This window comes from Acanthopagrus latus, chromosome 15 (genome assembly GCF_904848185.1).
Source record: "Acanthopagrus latus isolate v.2019 chromosome 15, fAcaLat1.1, whole genome shotgun sequence".
In the NCBI taxonomy this organism is placed as follows: domain Eukaryota; kingdom Metazoa; phylum Chordata; class Actinopteri; order Spariformes; family Sparidae; genus Acanthopagrus; species Acanthopagrus latus.
The window spans coordinates 17,383,308-17,405,639 of NC_051053.1; the positions used below are offsets into that span (position 1 = coordinate 17,383,308).

Sequence of the window (22,332 nt, forward strand, 5' to 3'; positions counted from 1 at the left end):
GAGCTATGTAATACTGCTCGGAACACATGCTGATAACTGAAGGAGAATATTTCCTCATCTGGATATTGTCAGTTTAAAGGTGTGAGAAAAAAAAATCCACCAAACTGTTAAAGTGGGGAGGATATAATTGGAATTTTACAGGTGAAGGGGTGATGTTCCTGCTGTACCCTGTGAACATCACACCCTTGCTATCAAGACGGTTTGTGACTGATAAACGTATTTTAAGTTTAACAAAACTGAAAAAGCACCTCAAGAAATGCCACAGACTGCAGCGATTACATTGAAATAAAGTGATTATGATTAAAACTGTTGTGACTGAGCAACATCTGTAAATTCCTTATTTTATCCAAATAAATCCCTTTGAAATGTTCCATTTGCATTGTTCTAAGAGAAAAGTAAGAAGCAGCAGATCCACAGCAGATGTTTGGCAACAATTTATCAGAAACGTAGGGAAATTAACTTATTGATTAATTGTTTCATCACTAGTGAGAATGACTGAGCTGAGCCTCTTAGTAAGGCCCATATCACTGAGGTTAGACGCCCACTGTCAATAAATAACCTGCCAGCCGAGGATCAACACAGGTAATAAAGTACAGATTGAGCCTGTGGCCAGCATTATTCAGATCAGATCAGGGAGAAGCCATCAGGTGTAGATGGGAAAAAAAGGAGCAGTGCTGCTTTTTCTCTGATCTCCACATGTCTGAACTTCTACCAGACAACTTGTGTTGACTGTTTTCTGTTGTCATGTCAAAGGACTTGCTTCCACGACGGCACGTTTTCATTCACACCACACCAACACCAGGGCAAGCCGGCGAGCTTCAGCTTCAGCTGTCTATTTAAGTTCCTATCAGTTGTCGGCCATTGTTTCTGTAAACCCAAGGTCATGCAACTCCTAGCCTGTTGCCTAGCAATGCAACTCAAAAGATATTAAACACATACACACTTCAACTACCCAGACGGGAGGCAGGCGGCGACCCTCAAATACGAGGGGTCGCGCAGAAATATTGCTTTTTGCATGTAGGAATAACAAATAGTGAAAGTGATGAGTGCTGCACGGAGACAAAGCTCCCCTGTGGAACAGAGGAAGCAATGATGGCTCATATCTGACAGTGGTGATGCCGCTGTCTGTGCTGGACCGGGCTGTTGTCAAATAACAGACGGGGTTTGTGGGTATGCAGAGTGTGTTTTTTAAGACAGTCTAATTTTCTGAGGGCTTACATACAATAATAGTGTATCTGCAGGTTGCTTGAAAACAAATGAAAAGAGACTTAGAATGAAATTAAAGCTTTTATTAGTCGCAGTTTACCAAATAATTTCTTTCTTTTGCTGTTGCAGCGGTGACCCCACTGAGGAATAAACTGAACGCCAACATGCACTTGTGGTAAGATTCTCTGCCTCACCAAGATTTTACTGGGTGAAAATACAATATAATTATTTAATGGCGTTTCTTTGCCAATTTGTTACTAATAGAGCCTGAGCAATACAGGATTTTTGGGGCAGATACCAAAATTGCAGAGTAAAGAAAATTCTGACATTGATATATCGACTGATATTCCTGTACAGGCACAAATATGGTAGAAAAAAAAGCGCCCCAGTGTCTATAAGGTTTTAGGATTCATGTGGTGGTCAGAAGCATGACTCAAAGTGAAGGCTAAGGTTGCTCCAGATTGGCTCAATGTGCATATAAAGCCAACTGTTTGCTACAGCGTGGCTTATTAATATGTTTTAGTAGAGTAGGTATAAAGATTTGTCAGTGCAATTCAAAATACTTTACTGATCTCCCAGACAGAAAGACAGACAATTAACTCACTCATTAAAAATACAAATAAGACTAATATGTCAGAAAAGCATACACAAGGGTTAATGTGTAGCCAAAGTCCAATGCTACAAAGATACATTTATATATCAACCAGTTCTATTTTGTCCCACTATTACATGCAGTGGAGTTATCAGTGTCTGATGAGACAAGCCATGCAGCTGGGAAAAAAACACACACACAATCACGCTTGATTTTTAAAAGTAAAATAGAGATTTTAATTTCACCACAGGTTTTAACATTAGCCTCCCTCCATGACACTCTTCCTTTGTGTGTGTGTGTGTGTGTGTGTGTGTGTGTGTGTGTGTGTATGTGTATATGTATATATATATATATATATATATATATATATATATATCTTTTTTATCTATATTTCTATACAAGTGGTAAAAGTCTCCTAATCATCCCCCAGTGTCTTTGCAGGCTCATTTGCATGTGGTTAATTAGTGTGTGAAGGAGCTGTCTGTGGTCTGCTGGCAGGAACCCGGACTCCAGCGTCTTGCACAACCTCCGGGATGTTTTGGAGATCGAATTCCCGTCACCTGCCACCCACGAAAAATCTGTATGTCACACAGTTGCCCCCTTTCCATTTCAAACATGTCCATTCCCATCATGATTACCTCAAGGTGGTGTGTGTGTGTGCACGCGTGTGTGTTTATATCTATGCATGCGTCCTCCTGCTTGTTTGTGTGTCTGTTTGAGCTTCAAGTTATAAGGGGGCGGACATACGCTATTGCCTATTTTTCCATATTTTTTCTTTTTCTCCGTGTTTTGTTTTTCCATGAGGTGGGCACAAATTCTCCTTTTAATTGGGTTGTTTACAGAAAAGATCATTAGAATAACAAAGATGGCAGAATTCTCTGCACTATCAAATCGCTTTAATCACGCAAAACCATTTATCTCTCTTTTTTTAAACACTCGTTCGTTTCCCCTCCCCTCTCTGCCGATGGGTTAAAAGGGCGTCGTGTTTATTCGCTGTCGCCGCGGTGATTAATGCCTCAGCTTCATTAACATTCAGAGGAGTGCAAAAAAGTTGAGTTGACCAGATGTTGATTTTTTTTTTTTTTTTTTTACCTGCCTCTCTCTTAATGGATAGCCCCAGAAAAACAGGAGCTTCTCATTACGCCAAAATGCAAACGAGAGCAGAGAGGAAAGTGTGTATTGAGTGTGTGATGATGGGACTGGGAGGAGGGAGAGAGGGAGGGAGAGGTGTGGTACAGGATGATGTTGGCATGGGAGTTGTAACTAGAAGGTTGTTAAACACTAAGTGGTAACAGAGGCCCCACCCAAGTCTTAAGCAACTGTAGACACAGTGCACGTGTGAAAGCGTGCTGAATATATATATTTTTTTGCATGTAGACCTTCAGCGTTGAGTGTGGGATCTGTTACTCCTATCGTCTCGAAGCTGCAATCCCTGATCACGTGTGCAACGACCCTCGCTGTGGCCAGCCCTTCCATCAAGCATGTCTGTACGAGGTATGGAAACAGACACATAGACACACACACATACACTCACACTGACTGACTGACTCACACACCTGCACAGGCTTCCATAGTGAGAAAACAGAACAAACCTGGGTGCTTTAAATGCAGCAGGATTTGATTAGTCAAAATAATACACACTTACAGGATGATGGAGAGAACAGAGACAGTTAAAGGAGGATTCTGGGGATTTGATATTACATAAAGTTTGGGGGCCTCACAAAAAGTATTCAATCAAAACAGCAGAGGTTGAGGGGATCCTGTCTTGTTAAGGTCTGAAACCCTTTGAACACACATTTTCTTTGTAAAAAAGAAAACATCTAATCTCATCTTCATTAGCCGACATTAATCAAAAAGAAAAGCAGCAAATCCTTTCATTTAAACTGGAACAGAAAATGTTTGACATTTTTGATCACTCAAACAATAGATTATCAAAATAATCAACTAACTAGCAGCGCTAACTGTTCTCAGAGTTGACGGTGCTCCTCATAGCCACGAGAGATGTGAAACAAATTAATAGCCCTCTTCGTACACATCACTGTTGCGGATGTAAATAATTCAATGCCACAGTTAAAAAGCAGGAACTTGTAACAGCTGTAATGCTGATGTTATCCTGGTCATTGAAGGTCTGAATGTAGCTGTTTAAACCAGGCTGAGGGTAATTGAAAAGTAAGACTGTCACAGGTCCTAACAGGCCTCTCCATTTGGCACTGGGAGGGATCGTTGAGTTGGACTGGTGCAGCTTGACAACACACAGGAAATGAGCTCCATCTGCCTGAACTGGGATGATGTTGTTTATATCCTCCACATTCATTGAGACTGAGCATACTGACATCTCTTTTAAGAGAGATAAAAAAATGTCAGGAGTACATTGAAAATGTCCACATAAAGCCCTTGTAATACTTCAGTGTTGAAAAATCTTGAATATACCTTTAAAGTGTGCAGTAATACTCATGCATTGAAACAAGCATTATTATCACTTGACACGGACACGTCAGATCCAAGGTAGTGATTTGATGAAGTAGTCTTTTTTTTTTTTCCCCCCTTCAGTGGCTGCGAGCGCTCCCTTCCAGCAGGCAGAGCTTCAACATTGTTTTTGGAGAGTGTCCTTACTGCAGCAAGGTACGTGTGCACCCCACATCACAGTGACTGACAGCCGCCTTCACGGTTCTTCATAAAGGCCTTCACGGCAGAGTCAATAGACATTCAGCATACTTAATTAGAATGGCTCTATGCATCACATAGCCTTCTCTTTGCTCAAAGCCTGCTCACAACAATATACTGCATTCAGTCAGTTTGACTGAAGCGTCTCCTTGTGTGATAAAGGAGTGAGTAAAGTATGTGATACTCGATATCTGTGAATACAGCGAAGACTCTCACTGTGTGTATGATTTCTGAGTGCATTTGGGAGTCCATCATCTACAGTCCAGTAAGAAACGAGTCTACTTTATTTTTTCACAAAGTGAGCCTTCATACAACATTAAATGGTAACTATATTGAACATTTAATAAGCAGAACAAACTCCTTTTATTTCAGCCCATTACTGTGAAAATGGCAGCCCAGAAGTCCTGAGAAGTGGTTTTGTGCTCCTGTGATCTCCTGTCTCTACAATGGGGAACGGCCTCAAAAGACTATGTTAACCTCGTGGGTCCCTTATTTACTCAAACATCTGTTTTTTGTTCTAAAAGGTTTAAACGGCCCATATTCTGTTTTATTTTGGTTGTCTACTCAAATTGTTTACATGCTCAAATGTTGAAAATACCCTGAATGCTGTCTGAATGCTTTGTTTTAGCGCCTGTTTCTTTAAGGCCTTACTACAAAAAGTCTGGTCTTCTCTGATTGGTCAGCCCTCACAGGCCTGATCATCCTGTGTCTGCATGAGCCATGCTGGAGGCATAGACCATAGTCACATGATATCTTTCTCTGACAGCATGCTCAGGGTGAGAGGCTTGTTTGCTGGGATGTTACACGTCTTGTAAATATGGAGCATCTGAAAAATTGTTATTTGACTATTTCCTGATTCATCAGCCACTGCATGGATGAGGGTAGTGGAAATCTGGAGGATATCGGGCCATATTTCAAGGTAAACAAAAAACATTTGATAACCCTTTGGCTAACGTTAGCATTCAACTACTTCCTAGCTAACCGTTCCTGGCTCAAACATATCTGCTCCAGATGTGTGTGAAATTTTAGACGTTAGTTGTTGTGTAACAGAAGCTCCAGGGTTATCAAATATTATTATTAACCCTGGAAATATAAACCAAAGTCCCTCTGGATTCCCACCTATTGTTTATTTCAGTTGCTAATCAATAATTTGTCGTGTTGTCCTACTACCTGGAACAACTGTACAACATTTGAGCTCCCCACTCTGAGTGTGATGTCAGACCATATTCACAGGGCAACCATTTTCCTCTGTGAGGGTGGTGACTGTATAGTTGTGACATCAAAACCATACAAATCCTGACAGCTGACCTGAAGGCACAGTTTCTGAATATGGAAAGTGTGCATAAAGATGTGTAAATTAAATGTTCTACAATATGGGACCTTTCCATGCACTAACTCCAACACTGAGAACAGCACCAAGGAAAAGGGAGAGGCCCGCTGTGACAAACCAGGAGAACAGTCCATTCGCCTGTGTGGGACCAGCTTTCTGTTGAGGACCTCTGTGAGCAGACCCTTCCCAGTCACCATAGCATCTATCCTCCCATCTATCCCCGTACGCCGTGTGTGTGTTGTTTGTCTCTCTATGTTTTTTCTGTCGTCCTTCCCGTCTTTCGGCAGTCACAATGAGGTCGTCTGATTTCCTGCCACTCGATGTTGATAGTCTCTGTTGAAGAAGGTAATGCAAGTGGTGGCACTTTAAGAACTGACCATAACATACTTCTTCTGCATGATGTAAACATAAAATAAAATCTTGTTTGCCAACTAAATGCTTGTGTGTTTCTGTGAAACTTCCTTGAGAACTCAAGTCACAACAGTAAGTCTGAGCATCTTCGTCTTTTTATAAAGGCTTACAAGAAATATTTGTGCCAGAGCCATTTTGTAAAACAATTTCAAACCAAATAATGAGCATTAAAAAAACAATCATACATGAGGAGCTCCAGTCTCTTTGCCTCACACCTGTTTAGCTTGAGCCCTGGAGCCTATTGGAGGGCGTCTCAAATTGCATGCAGGAATGGGTCTGGCCCTGGACTCCCACTGCTCTTCTTCATCATCATCTTCACTGCCCTCATCTTCACTGTCATCTTCTTCATAATTTATATGCCCAGGCCTCGGCCTCAGTGATCTTGTAGCAACAGGCGAAACTCTTTCCTCCTAGGAGCAATCAACAAAAATGTGCTGTTCATTAGTGACTGATCAAGAAGTTTGACAGGGTTCAGTACGATTCAAATCCAATTCATGGGTGTCCGAGCCGATTTGGAATTGATTTATAATTCAGAAAGATTCTTGACACGTGATCACTTCTCTATTTGATAATTAGAAGAGGGTCCACTATTTTTTGTCTTGCGCAACCACTGACTTTGTTCCTGGAAAAATATATCTTTTTTTTAAAAAGACCTTAATTAATGAGGGAATCTGACAGTATCCCACAGTTCTGTCTGCACACGGATAACAAAACAGGGTGGTGTGTTCCTCTGTGTTATTAATGTTGTAAGTCTGACAGTGGAGAGCAGCCTCCTGCCTCTTGCACTGTTAGCTCCGGGGGAGCCATTGTTGTACAAAATGCTGAGCTGGCGCAGGTTCTTCGATTTAAGAGAACACAGTTTGTTTTTTAGCACAGAGTTTGTATAAGCTGCTAAATGCTGCTGTTGTCTCCAGGTAATATCTTATAAAGCATTCACAGACACATGATTTACTTCACAAAAGGTAATTATTGAATCAGTAAATACAAGAAATGCTCGCAACCGCAGCCCTTTCTAAAGATGAACTATGAGATAACTCTGGGGCGTACGTGCTGTAAACTATCTGATGCTGCACTGCCCTAGCTGTTGAGTTCTGCCTTTCTCTTTCCATCATGTTACAGTATTAATTAAAATGTAGAAAATGATGAAGGTAAGAATTTCAATTCTTATGTGAATGGATTTGTTTACCCACCTTTAACAGTGCCTCACTAACTGCAGGGATCCTTTTCCATACGTTTCTAAAACAGGATTCCCAAAAGGAGACATGCCAGCTTCACCATGGATCTTTTTCTTTGTTAAGTAAAGTCTATGAACACTGTTCATTCTTCACATCGTAAATGTTTGACGTTAATTTTTTTTTTCCTTTTAGCTGCTTAGGAGCACAAAATGTGTATAATTTTTGCCAAATACTCCTTAATCTGTGTCACTGGAAAGCACCACAGACCACAAATGAAATAAAGTCACTTTAACATAGTGTTATTTGAGACCTTACCTGTTGTGTCTGGGGTTTAGTGATGGGTGGTCCTCTTATGTAGCGAGGCAGCACTGGTTTAGACTTCATTTCCTTTTCTTGTTCATCATCCTCCTCTCTGGGCACAGCCTTGGCTTTGGGCTTCCCTCTGGCTCGTCCTGGTTTATGCTGAGACAATAGTTGGATGATTTCAACTGCATGTTTTCACGTCCTTACTGCAGTCAGAGCTTAGTTTTCGCTCAACATTCATGCCCCTTTAGCGACAGGAATCTCACTTGCATTATTAAGTCACTGTACAGCTGTATTAGCAGCTGGTACCTTACCCTTTCTTTAAATGTCCCCGTCAAATTAAACAAGTGACAGCTGCTTTTACATATAACAACTTAATTCAGATAACACTAAAATGTAGGATTTTAAACTATATTTGACTACTTTAAGTCAATTTCACCTCACTACATGACAATCATCATCTATAAAGTAATCGTATATTTATACATACTTGTGACAAATGATTTAGAGAACATGCCCACCGAGTGGCCTTTATCTCGGCTGACATTTACTCTCCTCACTAAGCCGCCAGTAAATGGCCACTTCTGTTTATCAAACTGGCCAGCACTTTAGCATGGAAATTAAATGACACAAGGAGAGGAGAGGAAATCAGGAGCATAATTGGAGACACCCTGTGCTCCGGAAAGTGTGTGTCATCAACTTCTTCAAATTGGACCATCGAGAGGGCGTTCGCAGGGCCCGACGGGTCAAGAAGTGATTCTGGTAAATTTGATGAGAATCACAGTCCTCCTCCAGCTTTAGACCTGCCAACCCCTGGTTGACATGCTCGTGGGGTGAGGGGCAGGTTAACCCTCCCCTTCACGTTTCTCCACTCTGGGGTTAAGAGACTCAACACAGGGAACAAGAATCTTTGTGACCAACACTCAAGTTGTTAGATGTTCACTGAATGTAAATGTTTTTGTGTCAAATATTCCACACTGACTGAACCATTTTGATGTAAAACAGAAATCTTATCAAACTGTTAATAAGCAATCATACTTTCTGTAGCAAAAGCACATACACACCAACATATTGGGCCTATACACTAATCTATGTACTGTACAATCCACACTGTGATTATTGTACTTAAAAGTCTAAAGTGAGGCCTTTGTAATCAGTTTAAAAATAAATACAGGGAAGAAATACTATCAGTGCTAATTGCACAAGTCCAACAATACTCCAAAACAACACCCTGTGCATGTTCATCCATCTGAAACCAAGAGAAGAAAAATTCAAACAGCTGGAGGAGCTCAAGTCCTATACCACTACACCTTCAGCCATCTCCTCAGCTTCCTGACTATCTGCAGTTGGGGGTGGCGTGCACACAGCGCAGTACTGTTAATGTGACTTTTACATCGGGCTGCCAATCTGTTTGAATTTAAAACAAGTGATGAGCAGTAAGTGATTGTTTGTTGGACCAGGTCAGGGCATCAGGGACAAACTGGATGACTTCAAACTGAATCTATGCACCTCTGTCACTGCAGACATTCAGAATATTTGTGTTTGAGACATTCTCACAGCAGGATAGTGATGAGGGCCACCTATTTGACTTTTCACTGTACCTGCCTGTAGGTGGGCAGAGACACAAAAGGGGAGATTCCAAACTTGAGCTATTAGGTTGATTTGCTCCCTGTGCTGAAGTCCTCATACAAGTCTTTTAGGGAAACATTCTGTCAGTGGGAACACCATTTTGAGCAGTGACCAATGCAGTCTCATTTTTTAAATGTATAAATCTAAGGGAACTCTATTTAAATAGATCGTTTGAAGACAGAAATCATTTTTGCACGAAAAAACTGTTTTCAAATTGAGATAGCTTAGTAAGTCTAAGCCACTGAGCCCCTGACCCTGTCATGTTCTCACCTTCTCCTTTGTTTGGGGATCTTGTACTTTGGTGGCTGACGCCTCTGCAGGTCCTTGAGGTGCAGAGAAGTCAAGCCTCCCTGTGACAGTGCTGGCCAATAGCACTTTGAGATACTGGTAGTCTGGCTTATCTTGGTAGCCCATTGTTTTCACATAAAGGAGGAATTCAGCCAGCTCATCTGATGACAGGAACAGAGTGAATGTCAAACAACGAAGTCACGAGTTAAGTCACTATGTTCGTGAACCGTGTGTCATCTGTTGCACAAGCTATTATCAGACATTGGTTTGATTTTACAGTTGACATACCATATTAGACAGGCACTAGCTTCACCAGTGCTGCATCGTCAGTGTGAATTTCTTAGTTGAGTCATACAGCAGTAAAGGCAGGATGAACCTGAAGGTCTCACAGTATAGATAATACCCTGCCTGGCAATGTATCTTCCCACAGAGAGTAGATTAGGCATGCTCACAGCTATGGACATGCATTGTGTGTGTATGTGGAAGTGTCATACACAGCCGGCTGCGATGCATCACACACTGGCCAGACAACGTGTATGACACATACTGCGGTACACTTGTATCTTACACACACACACACACACACACACACACACACACACACACACACACACACACACACACACACACACACACACACACACACACACACACACACACACACACACACACACACACACACACAGTTGATGCATACCCTGGCTCTTATCTGAGGCGGGCAGCTTGTCAGCAAAGGAGCACCCGGTTCCAACCATACATCACACACTAAGCCCTCACACAGGTGTGACCTCTCCTTATAGAGAGGAGAGATAAAACATGACAAACTTTGAATAGTGTGTCAATGGGACAGCTGTTAATTTGAACAAAGTTATTCAGGACTTTAAGGCAACTGAGGAGAGATGGAGTGGTTCATTCTGGGTGGAAACCTTCAGCAGATAAAGGATTTGATCTTCATGTAGTCTGGACTGTTGTTTAACTTTGTTTCCATAGACTCCTGGAAAAGTCTATTGAGGGTCTCATGTGCCCATATCACAATTAATCACATATCCCCGTGTCTAGTTTAAGGGTAGATCACTCATTATCTACCTAATTTTCATTATAATCAAGATGAAGGACAAACTCAAAAGTGATACATTTCCTGTCAGCTATTCATTTTTAAATTAGTCAGAACAATCAAAATATTTGGTTAGAGTGTTTACTTTCCAACTTCTTGTTGAACCTGAGGAGTAAATGGTCCTGTCCTATAACTCTGAGGATGCCCTGCAGACCTGGCTTACCTGTGCTGGCTCCGCTCACTGACAGATGCAGGACTGAGTCTGGTAGATTATCCATCAGTCTGATGGAGGAGTAAAGGGAGATAAAACAGTGAGAGTGAGGACAGAAACAGCATGACTGATGTAGATGTAGCAGAAAGCAGGATGGGAAGAATGCAGCAGAGAAAGCTGTCCCAAATTATGTTACATAAAACAATAACATGCATTTATTTGTTGCAATTATCAGTTCAAATATTGCTGTTCCTAGTAACCTTGCAGATACTGACTACTCAAATCAACATCACTCCAACAGTCTTTTGAAGGTTAAGAATTTAATGATATTGCAAGACCAAGTGGATTTATTTTTCCATCTTGTGACAATGCTCTGCTGAGAGACCATGGACATCCCCAACCACCCCCTCTTTGCTACACCAGTAGCCCCCCAGCCAGAGGACAATCTGCAAAAACTGCTCAGGAATGACCCAAGAAACATATCAAAAAGCTCAAGGCGTCAACCTGAACTCCAAATTCCCCAGATCCAGTCTGGCATCCGGGAGTCTGACGGAAGAAATAAGATCCATGGAGGCCATACCTCGCAACCCACAAGGCTTAAAGGATCCACTGCCAGCTCATGCCGCCTGACATCCCAGGACACCACCAAAGGTCCGATCCATGGTTCTGACTTTTTCTGGCTCATCCCATGGATTCTCAATCACACTGAGACCTGGGGATCAGATCTTTGGATATCATATTGACACCTTACAGTCTTCGTCACATTCCTTGAGCTGTTCCTGAGAAGTTTTTTGCTGTGTGTCAGGGAGCGTTGTCCTGCTGGGAGGGGGGGCACAGCTATAGGGCAGAGCTGTTGCACTTGCACAAGTTCATAGTATAGGTTATAACAAAAAGGCACAGTTAGGACACATCCAACTACTCTCCTGGTAAACATTGTGTTAACTCTCTGCTGTGAAAACAGTTAAAGTGACTACCTACCTGACCTTGGCCTCTTGGACCTGAACTGGGTTATTGAGAACCCTATCCCAGGGCAGAGTCCCACATAACCAGTGAAGGAGACAGAAACCCAAAATCTGGAGGTCACTACGTCTGGATGGAGCTATTAAGACACAAGGCATGAAGACGGTCAGAATAAATATTACATCTAATATCGAGCTGCGGTTAATATTAAGATCCAGTTCAGATCTCTAGAGTAATTCAACAAAAACTATAACAACATTTAACAAGCTTCAGTAGTAGTTTCACTCGTACCACAAAGAGTAACTGCATAGTATTTTCGAACAATAGATCTTTCCTTAGAGCAGTCAAGGCTGGACATTCGCAAGTCAAAGCCAATCTGTGATTCACAAAGATAAATAGAGCAAAAAGTCTGCAGTACAGATACTAATTTACAGTGACACTTGTACAACATAGAAATGTCTGAAGCCAAATCACTACCATCTTACAGAGTTAAACACAGCACTATTGACCTCTTTCAAACTTCTGTCTTTGCAGGACACTTACTGAAACAGCTGAAACCATTTTTATGTTTTCACTTAAAAGATTAACAATACAATTTGATTCTAATTCTGTTTTTATGGGTAAACATGTTTATTGTGTCAGCATGCTAACCTTAGCAAATAAGCACAAAGCCCTGTCATTTCAATGCATTGTGGTCTTTTTCAGAAAGAATAAAAAAAAAATATCTCTCACTTCTCATAATAATAGCATTGCAGTTCTTTACAAGGGGCAACATTTTTAAATGGTTTAAAGAAAACTTGGAAACTGCCCAAGTGTTGAAATGTTTTTGTCACTATGTGCATTGAGTGTAAGTAAGGTGACAAATGTATTATTTATTGTCTGTTTATCCATAAAGAATGATATTACTGCTGAAGGGCACCATTCAGAAGGATCAGCTGTGGACTGTGGAGTGTTTAACAGCACTCTGAAGAACTCCGGTGCTCAAAATATGCTTCACACCTCAGTATTCAATTATTAACAAAACTGTAAACAGCTGTGTAACTGCGATTTGGATGTCTCCTGAAGTTAAAAAAGCATTTCACAACATCATAACCAAAAGACCTTCAGTACTTCAGGAATCGGATCTGCAAAGGGCTAGCGACAAAATTTAATATAGGGCATTTGGTATTTAAGGGCATAAAAAATAGTTTATATAATACCGTTGTGATACCCCATCTACTAAGCCTTTCTTGAAGTGTGTTTGCTAAGTTCAAAAGTGTGTTTGCATCTTATTGAGAGCGTGTGATTGCATGGCTCTGCATTATTGTGTGAGGTCTATCAATACTTGTCGACCAAGTCCATCCAGAGGGGTCAAGCCCAGGGAGTTTTAGCAACTCAATACTGTAACGGCCACCACACATCTCTGGAGAAATTACCTATCGACTGGCTCCATCAGAGGGGAGAAATCTCCTCCCTGAGCCACGGCCAACATTGATCCTCCCCAGCCAACAGGCTGGTCTAAAGAGGGAGCATGGTCACTGCCACACAGGACCAGATTACACTGAATGGTTGGGCAATGGGCAGTAATATGATTACACCTTAACAAATATGTAGTTTATGAAATAAAAGTGATCACTTTTTTTTTTAAACATAGGTACACGATATCAAGATATAAGGAAGTGAGAAGAATGTGAGTGATGAAAGGAAATCACATCAAAAATGATGACGATCAATGCAAATGATAAGATCAGGTGGTGGTCCATCGGTCGTATGCCCTCTTTATGGCAATATATGTTTACGTCTGCTTATAAATTATTTCAAATATAGTGTGTAGGCTGACTTCTACATTAGGATAGGTCAGGGGAGCATAGTAAAACAAGTTTTGACTTACATCTTTTACAACCGATTTTAAAAGAAACAGATCCAATGAAACATGCAGTGAAAACAGCATCAAGTGTCAACTATACCTTATCTTAAAATATGAAACTGATTGATACACTACATCTCAGCAACTCTGATAACAATAATAATAATAAAGACAATAATAATAAGAGTTATGCTTGTTTGCCCTTGTGGGTGTAAAGTACGCACTTACTCAGCATTACAGTGTGGCTTGCTATTGTTTTTAAATAATTACACAACACTTCATTGCTACTGAGAGCCTGTTAAAGGAGAATAAAGATGAAAAATAAATGTGATACTGACACTGGAAAAAGTGTTGCAACTCCCAGAGCACCATAATAGATTAACAATTAAAAAGATCAACAACTACATTAAGTATTGCTGCCCTCTGTACGTGCTCTGGGCATGTTATTGAAGCTCATAATAGTGTTTTGTGTGTGTCTGCTCCTCTGTACTTAATGCGTTTTGCCCTCATATGAGGAATGACACAGGATAGTGCAGAGAGATATGCATGTACACACACACACACACACACGCACACGCACACGCACACGCACACACACATTTAAACAGCTCTCAAAGGAAGGCTGGGCATGCACAATACATAAATACAGAGCACCACCATAAATACATACAAACACACCACACTCATGTTCTCTACATGCTTTAGACAGGGAGGTGAGGCGGCAGTGGTGTTGTTGTTAATTATCTCCTATTGTTATTCAGATTCCCTAAAGCATGCTGCAGTGTCACACTCTTAACCCTTCTGCTTCACAGTCTTGTCGTTTAAAGACGGTCCTCTGTCCGCTGGACGCCCACTGAATGTTGGTAATTACACCGTTTAGCTCCAGGTTCAAAGGCCTGCCAGTCGGCAGCTGTGTTCACCAAACCTCACCATGGCAACTTGTTAACATCTTTACTGGGATTGATGTCATCGGGTCAGGGAAGGGCAGATAAGGGTCTGGTCCTCAGCCCTGATCTCCATGCGCAGTGGAAAATGCTTCAACACTTGTCTGGTTTTAAGCAGGTGTTAAAGATTCTTCACACATGTAGCAGTTTCCTCAGGTCTTGACTAGTGTAATATAGGCATGGATCTGTGGTTAAATGACCATTACCTGTCAGACTTGCAACACTGTTGTAACTCCAATAGGAGCACATAGTGGAAATATATGCTTACTTTTACTTTTAATAGCAAAACAGTGCATCACAATTTTTCCTGCTCACCTTTCTCTTGTTCTTTCCCTTGCCTTTCAATAACTGTAAAATCAACATGACTTCCATTTGATAGGGATTGCTGACAGGACATTTTCTGCCTCTCTTTTACTCATCGATTGAGTTGATAGAAACACTACCGTAGCGATTAGGTAGTCTGAGCCATGCTAACTCACAATATTGAACCGGAGGGTAGTGGAGTTGGTTGGTGTGGGGCTCATAGAGGTTATCAGTGGCTGGGGCCTTGCTCTAACCAAACATCAAAGCCCTTAATTAATGGGGGATGAATACACGATGCAGGTTATGACTTCAGCTAATTAGGGAATTGTTAAACAGAGATGGTACCGGAGAATTCAGCAGCGGCTGTGGATAGAGAATCGATGGTCAATGAAGAGAGGGAGCATGTAGGCAATTTGCCAGTTAATGTGTTCCCAATATCAGCCGAGGGAGGCAGAGGGTGGCAGGGTGGAGAGACTGTTTTACATGTATTGACAAACAAAGAATTCAATCAGTGAGAGCAGAGCCTACAGTAATATTGGTACTGTACAAATACTTGAATACAGTAAATTGTGGATAAATGTCCTTCATCTCACAAGTAACACAAAGAAGTACTAAGATCACTCATAAATATTAGCAGTTTGAAGCCTGCAATGATTGCACAAAACTGCCGCAATGAAGACCCCGCTTCATGTCACCTGGTTTTATATTTTACAGTGATACCCGAGTGGATGATTATAGATAGCATGCAACTGTGGCAGGCTGGCATTCCACAAGCAAAAATGTTTTACCTACGCAACAGGCAGCACTTTCCAAACAATGGCAGTGCATTAGAAATAATTGTTTGCCACTCCTGTAACATTGATCTCATCCTCTGCTCGCAATTCGAAATTCGTGTCTATTCAAGTCATTGCATTGACTTTGTATGTAATCAGCATGCATGGAAAATCACTTCACTTTCTGTATGAACATACCATCAGGGCCTCTTTTGTCTCTAGTATTGATCTTCTTATGAATTGAAAGGCTTACCAACTCCTTTGTGGGCATCAACACTGGTGTACTCGATGGTTCCGTTATGGCCTTTCTTGGGGTTTTCCTTGTATTCTTTGTGGATTCCATCAGGACAGTATCTATAGGACAGCCCATAGTCTGCTAGGTAGACCTACCAGGATACATATACATCACAAATTACAAAGCCACTTAACAGTGGCTTGTCCTCTAAAGAAACATAATCCTCATTAAAATGGATAAATGATAACCGACCACTTGCTTTACTATACAACAGAAGTTTAGCCCGTAATAGCATTATATACATCAAGTGCATATGCACAACAGAGCAACCTGTCTTCTACGCACATGTGGGATAATTCGTGGATGTCCACAGTTGACTCACCAGTTCATGATCTTTGTAACCCAGCATGAGGTTGGCAGCTTTAATGTCTGCATGGACATATTCATTCTCATGAATATACTCCAATACATCAACCTGGCACAGACACAAAAAACAAGAGTGACAAATATGAGCACACTGTGATAAAATAGAGGTGAAGGCACAATTTCATAGGCATGCTCTGATTGCAAAGAGGGGTCATTATCTGACGAAGTGGCCTTTGACTCTGTGTTTTTATCTAAGCTGCTCCAGCTCCAGCTCTATTCAGCTTCTTTAAACAACAATCAATAAACATAAAAGAACCAGGATCTGCCTTTTTTCCCAATAAGGTAATCTCACCAGTCTTTGACCAAGTTGGAGCACGGTGGCCTTTTTCAGTTGACCTCCACTGTGCTCGCAGACTTTCTGAAGGTCACTGCCCAGTCGGTCCATGGCCATGAAACGATACCTGAGAGGGAAAAAATCAGAGGTCAAATTCCTGACATGTAACTTGGATTACTATATTAAAAAAAAAAAAAAAATGTTGGATTAACCCAAAAGATGAAAAAAAGTAAACAGCAGAGTTTGGACAACTTTTGAAGCCCTCCTTCAAAGGCAATGACGTATGTCAACTGAAATACAATGACTTAACAAATAAGATAGATCTTCAGTTGAACTTCTCACTGGTCAAAAGGAATGCAAAAGGTTGGGTAACTAAAAGCTAGCCTGAAAGTTAGCCCACTGACCCAGCTGTAGCTGGAATGTGACTTGAAACCTGTGTTTAAAGTCTATAAACACACACTTCTGAGAATACAGGCAAATAGAATACTTTCATTGGTTCCTCGGTGCACACATTTCACATTAGGACCCACAGTTTGTCTGACCTACAACATGACAGGCATAAATACTATCCCCATTAAAGTTAGCCATGTACTACACTGGACGTTAGCCGGCTCAGTTAGCAGAAGTCTCCAGTGTGCTTCAAATGCACATCCAGGCATGTTGTGTTTGCAGTACACGCAAATGACCACAGATAAACTTCTCTCATTTTTGCTTTCATCCACAGCCCCCAACTCTTTTGCCAGAAAAAATCCTCTAAATGACACAAAAAAATGGAACATCTGGTGGATTCCAGGGCTGTTGTATCAACTACAAACTATGTTTGCATTTTTGTATGCCAACATCCACGGACACAAAGAGAATAGTTGGATCAAGAGAGAGCTGCCCCTGTTTCTCTTTCTCTCTCGAATTAAGTGATCAAACTATTTAAACTATGCAGTGCTTATAAGCTATAAACCAAGATTCAGCTAATACACTACCTTAAATATTTCCAGAAACATATCTCAGTGTACTGTTCGACTGGATTTGGTAAAATATTTGATCCAGAAGTGGACATCATAATGTTTCCTGTCTTTTGAAAACAGAGGCTGACCTCAGATCATCTATAAAACAAGGCAATTCTGATCAAATTACCACAATCCTGTTCACTGACCATTTTCTCCTAATACGTTTGCAGAAAAATATTTTAGCTACTGTTTAATTTTATTACCATAGTGTTTCTTGTTAGCTGGCTGCCTGAAGAATGTGGTCACGAAGTACAAACTGCATTTACACCTGGAGCAATGCGAGGCTAGTCACTTCCAGACAGCATCTAGCTAATACAAACACGTTCTGATCACAAATAACATTTTAACGCCAAGTGTAAATGGGGTCTAAGGAACTAAATCTGCTTTTATAATTTGCACCTGCTCACTTTTTCTCTTGTCTATGACAAAACAAGACAAAAACAAGAAATAAAATGTTCCAGTCACAACAGTATGCTCCAATTATATATTAATGCCATCATGAGGTGCAACATATTAGAAACAACTCCACAATACTGCAGAGTGCAGAGAAAATGCTCATGTTTTTACACTGACATGTAATCCACCGCTCAAATTAAGGGAACACATTGTCACAGTAAAACACCAAGTCAGCTAAACTTCAGGGATATCAGTTGTGTTATTAAAGTGTTCCATTAATTTTATCATAGATAATGTTTATTTTCATTATCTAATGATGCAATAACATGTTGTTCACTATGTGCTGGCTACATCATTACCTGAGGTCATTATATTCAGTGAGCCCAAATCCCCAGTATGTTGGGATGCCAAGGAAATCCAGTTTCCTACTTCTCTTCCATTTTTCAACTAGAACAAGATTAGAGAAGAAAAAAATCAGTCTGTGCATGCACACACACTATTTTCACAATCCTGGGTGTCTCAAAAGAATGAATGACAAGATTCAAACCACCAACTTAATTAAATTTACAAGAATGCAATTAAAACTCCAAAACAATATCTACATTGAGAAAGCAGAAAAGCCTGATGTTTTGGACCACTTAGCTGAACAGACAACAATTCTGAAGGGAATGGTTTGTGATTATAAAAAGTTTTGATGTGAGTCTAATGATTCTCTAACCTTGACCTAACCCCCACTAACAGAGCTAACACCTCTTATTTTCCAGGAGAAAATGTTTTTGTCCAGAACTCTAATTTGTCCTCGTAAGTGTAATAATGCATGCAAGCAAATATCAATCTTACTGTATTGAGGGTACAAACACACAACTACAAACACACACACAGGCTCCAGACAAAGCAGTGGGCCTGGCTCAGGGCTCTATGGCGGCTGGCCTGACTGGCGCTCAACCAGGCTGGCAGGTGGTTAGGGGCTCAGCGGAGGCCCAGCCATCATTACGTCTGAGTGGCTTCCTCTTTCTAGCTCCTCTCCAAACGAAGGCGTTGGAGAGCTCAGACAAGCACAGAGAGGGGGCTAACTGCCACTGAGGTGCATGTTTGCTTTGGCTTATTATTAATTACTGTGCGGCAGACAGCAAGCCTCTGTGTCTGCGGCCACTTCATCAGTCAAACACACTCGTGTTCCAGCGACCTGCCGGGATGGTGGACGGGCAGCGCTACTCACTGCTCTCTGGTTTGGCTGCCCTCTGATAGAACTTGAGCTCCGAGAACAGGGGGCCATTCTCCAGGTACTCCTGCACAGACAAAGGCATTTTAATTCACACCTGAAAACTCTAGATATGCAAGATAGGGGGATTCTTCCCCTGGAAGAAAACTAGAGTGATTTTGATATGCAAACAAAACCATTTGGAGCATAATGCAGTGCAGTAGAAGAGTAAAGGAACAGAAAATATGAATAATCAAGTTAAGTACAAATACTTTTATTTGGGGGGGTTCAAAGTTATTTTGAGGAAATTCCCAGAAACCAAGTGGCTTACACTTTTAAGGCAGAGAGGCAAAAAAATAAAATGGGGTGTACACTCAAGTTAGTTTAGAAGAGCTGCCATCAGCATCACCTGTTGCATGTGTACGATACTGAAATTAAAACCGCAACTCTGAGTCATATGAAACTGAAAAAATCTATCTTCGGCCTGACAGAGGTAACATAAACTATTTGGACAGGCAGTTGCTGGGATCAGCCAAAATAGATTGGACCTTCCTAAAAGTCCTCATAACATAAAGATAAACAATTTTCTAATGTATCATTGTCCATAACCACAATAACAGTTAATATCTGCGGTTTACTAACTTTACAATAAGCATAAATTATTGTGTCCCTTGAGATGAATCGGCTATTCTGCGCAGCACAGATGTACTCACCACTTTAATGACAAAGCCAGTGTCTGCTGCTACAGGTCCACCCACATCCCGGGAGGCTTTGGGACCGAAGGAGACAAGGAAAGATGAGAAAAAAATACAGTCTATAAAGTTGTGATACATTTTGTGTAGTCCCGGACTAGACCATGACTTCTAGATTTTTCAAATTCAACCAAGCCAGAAAATTACAAAATGCTGCATTAAGCACTAATGAATTAACAAATGTTGGGAGTTATAACTTATTGGAGAGGTCTTTAAAGATTAAGAGGGTAAGGAACTGTTACAAAGTACATGACAAGATGAAATGTTGACACTCCTGCAGCAATCTTGAAGAGTTCAAAAGGCGTTCACAACCAAGAGAAAAACAGATCAATCAGATTCTCCCAGAAACTCTGTGAGTATCTGTCAGAGTAAGACAGGGATTTATTCTACTAGTCTGCAAGCATGCGTGTACATACTGCTAGCGCCACATGCATGCTACATACAGTATGTGACAGAGTGTGAATGTACAGGGTGTGTACCTAGATAGATCAGTCCAAAGCCACCTTGACCGATTATTTTACCCAGCTTCCATTTCTTCTTTTCAGTATCAGCTAGTATGAAGCCCTCTGGAAGAGGTTTTGGCAACCCCTTCTTTTTTGGTGGCGCCATGAGAACTGAAGATCAGAATATACATGTAAAATACAACACTGAAAAATATTTTGATATACTAGGGGCACATGCAAAACAGATTGACATGACATTTTCTGATATGGCTGTGATCCCGAATTGCTCAAAAAAACTGCAGGCTATAGAGACACAATATAAGGGCAATAATAATTCAATTGCAGGCGAGCGAACAGTAAACATTACATCATAAAGCAATTTCTCTGTTGCATAATTTAAGGACAATGTCCGCAAACACCATTTTGAAATATATCATCTTTCAGAAAATGACATAAATTTGGTATTATCAAATCTAGTACTATTGTCCAGTTTGAGTGGCAGTATCTGAACAACTACAAAACTGTTGTTAAAAGCCACACAATAGTTTGAGAGTATGCCGCTGGTTAGTGTTAGCCCTCTTATCACACTGGATGTAGTCTCTGTCGTCTTGTAGTGTGGCTTTTCAGTATTAAGTGTGAATGAGTGTCTAGTATTTAAGCTAGCAACTTTAAATACACGTAACGGTTAAGTAGCTTGTTTGTTTTAGCCAGATAAAATATGTGAATAGCATCTGAAATAGCTGTAAAGTTGAACTTAAAACAAAAGAAACGGGCTAATCACAGTGCAGTTCGCTGATTTTCGGGCAGTTAAGAACAACTAAAGTAACGCTATTAAACTAGAAGCTAACCTAAGTAGCAAGAGGAGTAGCTCCATTATGAGACTCACATGCTAGAGTGTACACCGCCCTCCGAAGGGACCCCAAGTCGTTTGTCTTCAGTTGAGTGTTTCATAGAATAAGATGTCCAAATTAACACTTTATCGTTTTTCAGGAAATGTTACGCCTTCTTGGGAAACACCCGGCGCGAAATAGAAACCAAAACATGAACGTATTCACTTCCTGAAACTCGTCACTGGGCAACGCCGCGCATCCAATTAGCTCGCAAGAAAAAGTTTCTCAACGTTCCTTCATCCAATAGAGAAGCAGAAGAGGCGGGAACAGGCAGTATTTCCTCTCATGCCGACAAATCAACGTGCTGGAGATGTAATTTATTATTAGAGGACTTGCCCCAATCCCAATCAAGGCTAGAACCTGATATCTTCCTCATTTTTTATTGATATATTTGTTATTTGAGGTTGAACATTCCTGTCACACACATTTGGTAATCTACAAACAAGAGCAACATAAACACCACCTTCACCACCATTTACATTAAAAGTGAGAAGTATGTTAAAGTACTCCTTATCAAAATAGATTTTAAAGTGCACTTTAACAGCGTGCATATAAAGATAGTCTGTGAAGAAAAGGGCAACAGCAGGTCAGCCATGATGGTCAGTCAGGATTTATGTGGTTTTGTGGAAAATCATCACACCAGTCTGAATACAGTTTCAAATGTTAGAATTGGGAGAACTACAACGGCAATAACTCAGAAGGGTTAACTGAGATGATTAGAAACATAAGAAAAAACAAACTGTTAAAAGAAAATTATTTAATTTCTCTGTCTCCAACTTGTGACGAGGGGTTAAAGGTAAACATTAATTAAAGGATTACAAGCCATCAAATTTTTGGAAGCCAATATCATATTGTATAGGAAAACCATAGCTCCAGGCAAGAAGAGAACTAAATAATCCCATGCTACCAAACCTGCAGTTTTATAAAAGCCTCTGAACAGAAAAAGTGCACATTTGTGAAGAAGGCGACAGCGGCATCCAATGCTTTTTTTTCTTGGATTCTGACCATAAAACTTTGTTTGT

The 22,332-nt window shown here is 40.8% G+C and overlaps 2 protein-coding genes across 8 annotated transcripts in view; one reads left to right on the plus strand and one right to left on the minus strand.

Annotated features, from left to right (window-relative positions):
- The window catches only part of fancl (FA complementation group L), a 24,614-nt gene extending 18,745 nt beyond the window's left edge, over positions 1 to 5,869 (plus strand). For all 4 annotated transcript variants that reach the window (XM_037123112.1, XM_037123114.1, XM_037123113.1 and 1 more), the window contains 5 exons: positions 1,336 to 1,381; positions 2,297 to 2,378; positions 3,176 to 3,292; positions 4,349 to 4,420; positions 4,835 to 5,869. In XM_037123112.1, the coding sequence (XP_036979007.1) occupies positions 1,336 to 1,381; positions 2,297 to 2,378; positions 3,176 to 3,292; positions 4,349 to 4,420; positions 4,835 to 4,870 (353 nt within the window). In that variant the 3' untranslated portion in view covers positions 4,871 to 5,869. The remainder of the gene's footprint in view (positions 1 to 1,335; positions 1,382 to 2,296; positions 2,379 to 3,175; positions 3,293 to 4,348; positions 4,421 to 4,834) is intronic.
- vrk2 (VRK serine/threonine kinase 2) lies at positions 4,729 to 21,511 on the minus strand. 4 transcript variants are annotated; one of them, XM_037123108.1, is made up of 14 exons: positions 21,307 to 21,508; positions 20,457 to 20,591; positions 19,939 to 19,994; positions 19,244 to 19,313; positions 18,384 to 18,471; positions 16,643 to 16,751; positions 16,307 to 16,399; positions 15,943 to 16,075; positions 11,842 to 11,962; positions 10,876 to 10,934; positions 9,581 to 9,759; positions 7,694 to 7,840; positions 6,419 to 6,613; positions 4,729 to 6,125 (listed from the first exon to the last, which is right to left on the minus strand). In XM_037123108.1, exons 2-14 carry the CDS (start codon positions 20,584 to 20,586, stop codon positions 5,829 to 5,831), a joined length of 1,677 nt encoding a protein of 558 aa, XP_036979003.1. In that variant the 5' UTR covers positions 20,587 to 20,591; positions 21,307 to 21,508; the 3' UTR covers positions 4,729 to 5,828. The 4 variants fall into 4 exon arrangements, 3 of the variants coding, with proteins under 3 accessions (XP_036979003.1, XP_036979004.1, XP_036979005.1); XM_037123109.1 differs by having other exon boundaries at positions 5,987 to 6,125; positions 6,389 to 6,613; positions 21,307 to 21,509; XM_037123110.1 differs by lacking the exon at positions 4,729 to 6,125 and adding an exon at positions 7,394 to 7,439 and having other exon boundaries at positions 6,493 to 6,613; positions 21,307 to 21,509.
- Positions 21,512 to 22,332: the final 821 nt, after the last annotated feature.

Bases quoted from the DNA above. Each gene is read 5' to 3' on its own strand.
- vrk2 (XM_037123108.1), bottom strand. From the start codon at position 20,586: ATGGCGCCACCAAAAAAGAAGGGGTTGCCAAAACCTCTTCCAGAGGGC. The intron at 19,995-20,456 runs GTACACACCCTG...TCGGTCCCAAAG, and splicing joins CTTTGGACTGATCTATCTAG to CCTCCCGGGATGTGGGTGGA. The intron at 6,126-6,418 runs GTGTGAGGCAAA...CTTCTTCAACAG, and splicing joins CCAGGGCTCAAGCTAAACAG to AGACTATCAACATCGAGTGG.